This window comes from Lipophrys pholis, assembly GCF_963383615.2.
Source record: "Lipophrys pholis genome assembly, chromosome: 10".
Taxonomy (NCBI): Eukaryota; Metazoa; Chordata; class Actinopteri; order Blenniiformes; family Blenniidae; genus Lipophrys; species Lipophrys pholis.
This window is the reverse complement of record NC_137640.1, coordinates 28,326,492-28,336,476: the sequence shown is the minus strand read 5'-3', so window position 1 is coordinate 28,336,476 and position 9,985 is coordinate 28,326,492. Positions and strand designations below refer to the sequence as shown.

General features: G+C 42.6%; 1 protein-coding gene across 2 annotated transcripts; it reads right to left on the bottom strand.

Annotated features, from left to right (window-relative positions):
* Positions 1–3,825: 3,825 nt before the first annotated feature.
* Positions 3,826–9,985, bottom strand: sft2d2a (SFT2 domain containing 2a). Of its 2 annotated transcripts, XM_080474317.1 has the most exons (9): positions 9,770–9,985; positions 9,540–9,658; positions 9,367–9,456; positions 8,347–8,432; positions 8,159–8,240; positions 5,685–5,720; positions 5,507–5,565; positions 5,387–5,416; positions 3,826–4,898 (listed from the first exon to the last, which is right to left on the bottom strand). In XM_080474317.1, the coding sequence occupies exons 1-9, from the start codon at positions 9,855–9,857 to the stop codon at positions 4,859–4,861; spliced, it is 630 nt and encodes a 209-aa protein (XP_080330443.1). In that variant the 5' UTR covers positions 9,858–9,985; the 3' UTR covers positions 3,826–4,858. The 2 variants fall into 2 exon arrangements, with proteins under 2 accessions (XP_080330443.1, XP_080330444.1); XM_080474318.1 differs by lacking the exons at positions 5,507–5,565; positions 5,685–5,720 and having other exon boundaries at positions 4,006–4,898; positions 9,770–9,807.

The following is a 9,985-nucleotide window of genomic DNA, read 5'->3' as shown; positions in this document are numbered from 1 at the left end:
AGAGACCCATCTAATAGCTTTTGTTATGCCTAGTTAGGAGTTACCTAGTTCGGTTTCAAATTACAAATACTATTTAAGATCCAACATGATTGTACACGGAAATATTTTGTCATGTAAAAAATATTATTGCTTTTATTTTATTTATTAGTCCCCTATTAGTCCCCAGAGGAGAAGTTTCCTTACAAAAACTGACCCACTGGCAGGCAGCCACACAGCATGGTGCCTGGGGGGTACGGAGTCTTGTTTTAGGACCCATGCTTTTTGGATTATGGGAGGACACCAGAGTACCTGGAAGTACCCAAACTGGAAGAGCAGAAAGCGGCCCCCTCTGAGCCTGATTCTGCAGATTTCTTCCTTTTAAAAGGGTTAGGGTTTTTCCACTGCTGCCACTTGCTCATATGGAATTGTTGGGTTTGTCTCTGTAAAAGCGCCTAAAAATACAAGTATTATATACAAGTTGAATTGATGATGTGGGTTTTCAATGCAGTTCTTAATGCACTGCTGCCTGAAGGGTCAAAGGTCACAGCCATTCAGTGTGGATTTTCAGCATTGCCCCCTGCATTCTCAGGTTTCTCTGTATTCTCTGAATTGTTTAATGATGCTCCTCTCTCACCCCTAACGATTCCTGGTGTATTGCCCCGCTGTATGTATTGCCCTCCATACAGTTTGGAGAAGAAAAATAGAAGCACAGTTCTTTATGAAAACTGTGAAAATTTGTTCTAGTTTTTAATGATCTATTTTTGTGTATACAAAATCTTCCAGTCATTAAAATTGAGTTGATAATGACTGTAATTTTTTATCAGGTATATCAAATGAAAGATTCTATTTTTAGGCCAGAATGAATGTCAAATTTGCAAAACAACCTGATATGCAGGATTACCCAGAATGCATTAGGACATTTACAGTCAAAAAAATATATGGTCAGTTGTTTCATTGTCTTGATTACAAAAAGAACAACATTAAATCTACGTCTCAAACATTCAGCAGAATGATTTATATTACTTAATGATTTAAAGTGAACTTCCTTTGCTTTTGAAGTCACAGAAAACTTGGAATTTTTGGATCTTAACTTTTCCTTTGTTGTAAAGAATTGTAAAATTGAGACAAAATAAAGTCTTAGAGCAAGAAACACACGACAGGAAGTCAGTCCACAATAGTGAACCGGGGCGGCGTGCGCAGTGCCGAAGGTTCCTCTCACCATTTCTCTCATTTACTCACCAATATTCACACAGAACCACATCTCATAAATGTAAAATAATATTGATCTTAATTTGCAGGCTATATTTACATGCAGTAAAAGTTTATAGGACGAAATTCTGATTGTTTTTCTCTACAATAACAATACCTGATGTGGCTGCACGTGATCTGGTGCACGGAACATGTTGAAATGACTTCCTGCTCCAAACCACCTAATAAGTTTTATTAAGCCTGTGCAGGGCTTGCAGACTTCATAAAACAATGTAATCGTGTTAAACTGTGATACCTGTGTGTCACAAAAACATCAAAACAGACTATGAAGTAGTTCATTTGTTTTATTGTAAAGAGTCATAGTGTATTGATGTAGAGTCATATTCTCTGCTGAGATCCAGCTTTCTGTGGAGGCCTGAGCTGCTGAGGCGTCTTTCCTGTTGTCGCCATGTATGCGTGTGAGGAACTGAAACCCACCACCACAGAAGAAGATAATGAGAACTTCCTCTGAGAGTGCAGGGTCGGGACACTCCTCATGGCTGGAGAGAGTTTGGGGTGCAGGGACCAGGAGGACAATTCCACCTGTCAAAAAAACTCCAAATAAAAACAGCTGAGTCACTGATGTGAAAAGTTCAGGAGTCTGAAGGAAAAAGTCCAAAGAAGTGAGTTGGATGATCTTACCGCAGAGTGAAGCTGCAGTTCTCAGGCTGCTCTGCTGCGTTTTATCTGGACCTCCAGGACCTGGCAGCTGGGAGAAGCACAATCACACAAAACACACGACAGAGTAGAATACACACATGGCTGATATGAGGACGTGTACAGTTGTGTATTTGTCACGTTCTTCTGAGTATTTCAGTTTTACAGCGACTCTCCACCTGCTGCTCCGCTCGTCGTCTTCTCTGCTGCTGTCAAGGAGACGCTCCTCCTCTGAAAGATCAACCGTGTGTGTGTGTGTGTGTGTGTGTGTGTGTGTGTGTGTGTGTGTGTGTGTGTGTGTGTGTGTGTGTGTGTGTTCCAGCCATGTGAGTCAATAGAAAATGGAATTGAACTTTCAATAAAATGTAATTGACAACTTACCTGCTCAGAGTTCAGCTTAAATAAATAAATAAATAAATAAACAAACTAACAAATAAATTAATTAAATATATAAAATAAATATATAAATTAAATATATAAATAAATAAATAAAATATATTAATTAATTAATTAATTAAATATATAAATTAAACATATAAATAAATAAATAAAGAGTTAAACAAAGTGAGGTCAGTGATGTGACCAGGATCAGCAGGTTTCTCCTCCTGCCTCTAGGGGGCGACCCCACGTCTCCTCACACACCAGAGTGCTTTTCCTCTAAACACTTTTCAATTAGTGTTTCACTCCCACATAAATAAATAAATGATCAATGGACTCACTTAAATAGCGCCTTTTCGCTGACAACAGCCCCAAAGCGCTTTACAAAGCTCATCACATTCACCCATTCACACACACATTCACACACCATTGGAGGCTGCAGCAGTGCAAGGCGCTGTCTCTCCAATGGGGGCAGTTTGTGGACATACAAATGTATCGATTTTTCAATCAACCCGCCCACCACTAATGAATGGAGAAATAAAACTTGCATGACAAGGAGGGACTGGACAGTCCAGGACCAGTCTGTCCAGGGGGGCTACCAGGGACTCTCCACGACAAAGTCTGTCAGAACAGGAGTGTCAAACACATTTTATTCAGGGGCCACATACAGCCCATGTTGAAATGACTGGACCAGTAAAATAGGGCCATATTAACCTTTATATTTAAAACTTAAAGAGTGTCAGCAGGCCTATTATGTCATCTAATGAAACATGGAACATTTGGGGTCAGTTAGAACATGGACGGGTTATGTAGACCATACCTCCTGTTTCCAGCAGGTAGCGCTATGTGTGATGTCATTATCATCACATGGATTAGATCACATGTGGACTCTGTTGCTGCACCTTACCATAGACTACTTATTTAACTGTGAAGGTGACATGCTGCTGCTGCTGCTATAAGAGAGATGCAACCAAACGGAATTTAGCTGTATTTTGTACAATGTCAATAAAGCTTCTTAAATCTTCAATCTTAAAGTTTGAGAGGGATCGGACCATTTACGCCACAATTCCCATTTCCATCAGGTGGCGCTATGGCCCATGGTTGTTATCATCATATGGCAGTAATCAGATCTGGACTGTATTGCAATGTGCAATGACTGTGATACAACATGTGAAACTTGAGGCAGAACGGAGCACGTTCAGGTTGTTTACGCTCCACTTCTGGCTTCCAGCAGGTGGCGCTATGGCTGATGGTCATCATTATGATATGAGGCCGTGGGTGTGGCCATGCCACAAACTTAATAATCTCCATCAAACTGGAAGTGAACTGTAAATACCCTCAACATGGTCCACTCGGGCTCAAACTTTACACCTTGCATGAGAGTCCAGATCTGATCAGAACCATATGATAACAACCATTGGCCATAGCGCCACCTGCTGGAAAAAGGAGGTATGAGCTCCATAACCTGTTCACGCCCCAAATTTCACATTTCATTAGATGACATACAAACACCGACTGACATTCTCAGTCGAAGTCCAGCAAGTAGCAAGGACCCGTTCAATGCTGCGTGCAGCTTTATTCATAATAATTAGTCATTTTATCTCTTTATTTGAATAAGTGTGACAGTATAGGAGGGGATATGCATGTTATGTTGAGTGTGTTTTGATAAAACAGGTTTTAAACTTCAATTTAAAAGAAACATTAAAAACTCAACGACAAAAGATAAGTCAGATGGGGAAATTAAAATGCGAACAGTGTATCATGCCATCTTTTTTAATTATATTTTCACGTGGGTTTACATTTTTAGATATAAAATGACAAAAGCAAAAATAAAACTTTTCATGAACTATTGCTAAACATCCATATCAGCTTGAGAAAAATTGATTTGATTTTTTGATCTTTTAATACTAATGTAGAGCATTTTAGTGAACATTGTAAAAGTGCGCTTGACGAACATGCGTTACTATTTAAAGAGACAAATTTGTGAAAAATGTGTAAAATGTATTGTCTTAAAAGGCAAGCGCTCGTATAACAGAGATCATGAGCTGAAGAGATCACAGATTAACTTACTTGTGATTTGTTAAATGATTTGTTTTTCAACGTTCTGATTAACAACAATTTTTCATAAATGTGACTGACAAGATTTTGGTGGCAGACTGGAGATACAGACATCTTGAGGCTGAATACAGACATAGAATTGCGTGCAGGCTGCAGATGTTCAAGCTGGTGTCCTTACTTATAATTTATCTTCTCACAAAAACGGAGGCCTTCATGTGTTTATTTACAAATCCTTCAGAAATCTACTTACCGCACACTTTGACACAATAGAAAACAATCATTAATAGTTGCTTAACTGTGAGGGGGTCAGTAAACAAAGTCCTAAAAAGGAAGTGGATAAATATATAAAACATGAACGAGAAAGTGAAACATCTTTGGATCTAAATGTAACCCCCCCCCCTATAAACAATCAGGGCAGGGCATAAGCAAGAATCACAGACTCTTCTAAGCAGGACCACATGGCGTAATTTCAGTAAACAAGATAAGAAAAAAACAAGAGACCCCGTCCCTTTAAAAGCCTTCAGCACAAACACCAGGTTCATCTCAAGCACATGGCCACCAGCTTCATGATGGCCTCCCTGCAAGGTAAAAGCACACAAGTCAAATCCATGGACAAGACTCCAAACGGCACATCGATACTCAACTATTTTGCAAATGAGGTTTTCAAAGTTGGCTTCTGAAGGAGGAGCGATAAGGCCCGGAGCACAGCAGCAGCAAACCCCTTCAGTGTAAAACCATAAATGGAACAGCTGGAGACTGAAAATGTCCCAATATATTTGGTGTTTTGTTTTTTTTGTTTAGTTTTACCAATTTAAACCAGCTCACTAGCAGAAGAGTTATTTTCTGCATTTTACTGGACCTAAACACCTCATAGCAATAATTTCTCCTAATGTGAGAACCATTAAGGAGTTTGACGGCATTGCTACCGAGTGCAACACAAAGCATGCATGGAGAGAGAGCTGGAAAACTGAGTAGTGTACCATGTATTCCAATATACTTCTAGCTGCTCCTACTTTGAAAACCACCGATGCAAATGATTTGAATAAATGACGGCAAGATGACAAACCTCACACATGGGATGTAGGACAGACTGTACCTGCAAAGGAAGCACATATTATAATCATAAAATGTTTATCATTTCAGTAGTAAAACAAGCCGTTTGACAGAAAGCGCAGCAGCGACTCACCAGGTAAAGGACAGAACTTGCAAGATGACAAATAACAAAGCAAGGCCAAAGTTCTTCCACTGAAAGAAAAACAGAGGTTACTCAGAAAAACTGAAGCGACTGCGTGAGCCCCAGGAACAGAGAAGGAAAGTTACAAGGGCTCATGTGGAGGATTTGTCTTTCTGTGAAGAGCACTCACCCAAAACGCTGCGCAGAGCGTCAACACGAGGCACGTCTGCAGCAATGAATGGAACAAGTGTAAACAACCACATGAGGAGGACCAACATGAACATTGATAATCACTCGGGTTTCTTCTACCAGCATATCACACCCGCAGATCTTCCTCCATCAACCAGCACAAGTCCTGTTCTCCTTCCTTAGCCTCTCGTTTCTCATATAATCATGACACACATTCGCCACCACTGACATGGTCACATGACGATGCAATTTCTTTTCCTGCATACTCTCTTTATCTCTCTGCCTGTCCCACGTCCGTTTCCCGAACCTCCTCGGGGAACGGCTCTCCTGCATTTCCTCACTCCACCACAGATTCCTTGTCCTTTATCTCCGCTGAAGAAACACAGACGAGCTTCTCAGTGGTTTAACTCACAAACTCTGCAGTAATTCCCAAGTCTTCAGAAGGCTGGGAGTCTCAGATGTGTGACGATAATCCTCAAAGTGTTGCATTCTGATAATCCTAGTAGCTGCAACAGGTTAGGGTGACTGAACGATACCTTTGTCCGTCTTATCGTTGTTTTCTTTAACCCTACATCGTATGAATATGAAACGTTTGCCATCATCGCTCTCCTGTGGTTTGAGTTTCTCTTCTCCTTTTTTACCTCCGCCACTCCTCCACCTTTATTGGTCTGTTAACAAGTTATCTCAAAAACTAATGAGTGGAGCTTCAGAGAAATTGCTGCATGTGCGTTTTGATCGAAGGAACAAGCCAGTAAGGTTTGGTGGCGATCCAGATCGAAAAATTTTTTTCATTTTGCAATATATTGTCTGATCTTGTGTTCTTTCAAATTATGAACTAAAATCAAGCGATCGCCAAACTAAATAAATGAATAAAGGTAGTTGATCTGGATGTGGAACATGTGTCATTTCCGTGTCTCCATGTTTATCCTTGGCGGAGGTCAGACATCTCTGATTGCTCTTATTGCATTCCTCTCTGGTTGTTCCTGATCTGCAGTTTCTGGCTCCACTAACCCTGACTATGTCAAATCTCCCCGATACACATAATGCAGATATCCAGGAATCCTCAACTTAATCTGAGGTTGATTGCAAGTTAAGGGGAAATTCTGAGCCCATTTTAATCCTATTCAAACATCCCAAACCTGTATTGTTACGAGAGCCTCCAGTTAAAGATCATTCCACATGTGGCTACATGTTTCTAACGCCAACTCACAACAGTCTTCTTACTGATCAGCTGGACACACTGAGTGCAAAACATTCTGTATGGAAGTCATAATAAATGACCTGCTACCCTGTGGTGTGTGATACAACAGTCAGCTGTACGAGTTCACTGAACGGGGAGAGGAGCAACACTGATAATCTCTTTATTATGCCACATGGCAGTGGATTGGATGTGGTTGAAGTTTTGACCAGTGTGAGGATCTGAGCAAGTGTGAAAAGGACCAAACTGTGATGGTAGGATTGGACTGGGTCAGAACCAGAGTCCTGCACCGGTCTAGTTTTAGACACCTGGACACACCTGTCCTCCTAAAGTCTCACAAAACTCGACCCATTGCCTGCAATTACCCTCACGTTAAAGGTGGAGAGCAGCAGGAGTGGAGAGCAGCAGAGGAGGAGATCAGTAAAGGTGGAGATCAGTAAAGGTGGAGAGCAGTGGAGGTGGAGAGCAGTAAAGGTGGAGATCAGTAAAGATGGAGAGCAGTGGCGGTGGAGAGCAGTGGAGGTGGAGATTAGTAAAGATGGAGAGCAGTGGCGGTGAAGAGCAGTAAAGGTGGAGATCAGTAAAGATGGAGAGCAGTGGCGGTGGAGAGCAGTGGAGGTGGAGATTAGTAAAGATGGAGAGCAGTGGCGGTGAAGAGCAGTAAAGGTGGAGATCAGTAAAGATGGAGAGCAGTGGCGGTGGAGAGCAGTGGAGGTGGAGATCAGTAAAGATGGAGAGCAGTGGCGGTGGAGAGCAGTAAAGGTGGAGATCAGTAAAGATGGAGAGCAGTGGCAGTGGAGAGCAGTGGAGGTGGAGATTAGTAAAGATGGAGAGCAGTGGCGGTGGAGATCAGTAAAGATGGAGAGCAGTAGAGGTGGAGATCAGTAAAGGTGGAGAGCAGTGGAGGTGGAGAGCAGTGGAGGTGGAGATTAGTAAAGATGGAGAGCAGTGGAGGTGGAGATCAGTAAAGATGGAGAGCAACAGAGGTGGAGAGCAGTAAAGATGGAGAGCAGTGGAGGTAAAGAGCAGCAGAGGTGGAGAGCAGCGGGAGTGGAGATGAGTAAAGATGGAGAGCAGCGGAGGTGGAGAGCAGCAGAGGTGGAGAGCAGTGGAGGTGGAGAGCAGTGGAGGTGGAGAGCAGCTCACCTGAGGTCACAGACAGTTAATAAACCTCAAAGTTGAAAGCTTTCAACTTAAATACTGTTAAACATTTTCCATGACCCGTTTTTAGATTTGGGGTAGAAAATTCAAGATGTTGAATAATGATTGTAACTTACAATCATTATTGCCGTGGCGAGAGCTCTGGTTTTGTCACACATCCTTTTCAGCTGCTTCATGGGGCCCATCAGGAACATTGTACTGGGAAACCACAACAAGCAAAGCCACAGTTCTAATCAGTCTCCTACAAGCAAACTCACCTCAAACTGCAATGAGCTTTTTATTCTTTATCATTGGAAATATTCACCTTCCCAGAGTGCAGATGTTTCCAAAGGTATAGAAGACGATGAAGAGTGTGATACCAATCCTGGGGATGAAGAGCGCACACACTCCCTGCAAGAAAGAATGAAAAAGAAAGACACACACACACACACACACACACACACACACACACACACACACACACACACACACACACACACACACACACACACACACACACACACACACACACACACACACACACACACTTTATTTTAGCCACGGCGACCTGAAGAGATGAAAGCTTGTGGTGCTGCTTCATCAGAGTATACGTGATGAAAATATCCAGATTTTAAATTATGATCGAAAATGACAACAATCTCAACTAAAAGCCAATTTTAATGGAAAATACAGTGGAATGTTTAAAAGACTCCTTGTTGCATTCTGCATGTCTTTACACGTCCACCCTGACTATGAGGCCAGTTTGATATGAACGTTTGCAGCATCAGCGATAACTTTCAGTTTCAGGGTCGTGTGTCGGCTCTTCTTCAGAAATTAGTTTTCAAAACATCGAAGCTTCCTTTGAGATGTTTGCAGTTTGCGTGGTGGTTTGGCTGGACGGGACCTCTTGCAGGCCGGTTTTGGCCTTAAGTTTGACACCCCTGTTCTAGATTATTTTGAAACAATGCTAAAACCTAATCTCATGACACTGATGTTTGGACCTGCTACGTCACAGCAGGTTCAGAGTTTATCCTGCTTTGTCATCTATTGACTAAATTGGGCCCGCAAAGTTCGCCTTTATTGTTTCTTTCACTTATTTGCAGATTTTATTCATTTTTATGTCACAATAATCCCTTTCTCACCCAGTATAGGATATTTGTTATTTAAATGAGCTCCTACTTGATTTGACATGCGGGCAGGACTGAGTCACCCTGCAGGATGAAGGAGCATCTCATCCTCAGCATTCCTCAGAGCCAGAAGAACCAGAAAGGCCACATCAGCCTGTTCTCTTCCTCATCGCGAGGATCAGCTGAGCTTTATCACTGAACTGATCATGAACCCTCACCAGGATGGTGGAGACGGCTCCCACCACGAAACAGGCCACGAAGCCCTTCAGTCGCGTCCCCCAGCCCAGAGTCGAGGCTTCATTCACAGTCTGACGTGTGGAAACAAAAAGCGGCCATGAGAGACGAGCTCGCGCTTCAGCTTCACTCGTCGCGGACGAAATAAAGAGTTTACCTGTAAGACGTTTCGGTCATCCCTGCGCGCCTCCTCGCCGCTCAGAACAGACTTCAGCTTATCCATCTCCGGAGATCCTTCAGCGCCCACCTGGACAGGTGAAGGAGTGATGCGGCTTCCTGGACGGAGAGAAGAGTTACCGGGTTTCCTCAAGCGTGTGGACGGTCACCAGCGTCACATGGCCGTCTGCCGTGAGCCGGAGGAGCGGCTGAGAGTAGGGAGCAGCTCACCTGGCCAGGTAGGTGACTGCACGTCAATCACACGCGGCTGCAAAGACGTCTCACTCTCACTGGTTTTCCAGAAACCAAAGGATCTCATGCTGCGTTGATAACAACAACAACAACAACAACAACAACAACAACAACAACAACAACAATAATAATAATGATAAGTAGTAGTAGTAGTAGTAGTAGTATTCAAGCCATTTTGCCAGACAATTGCGCAAT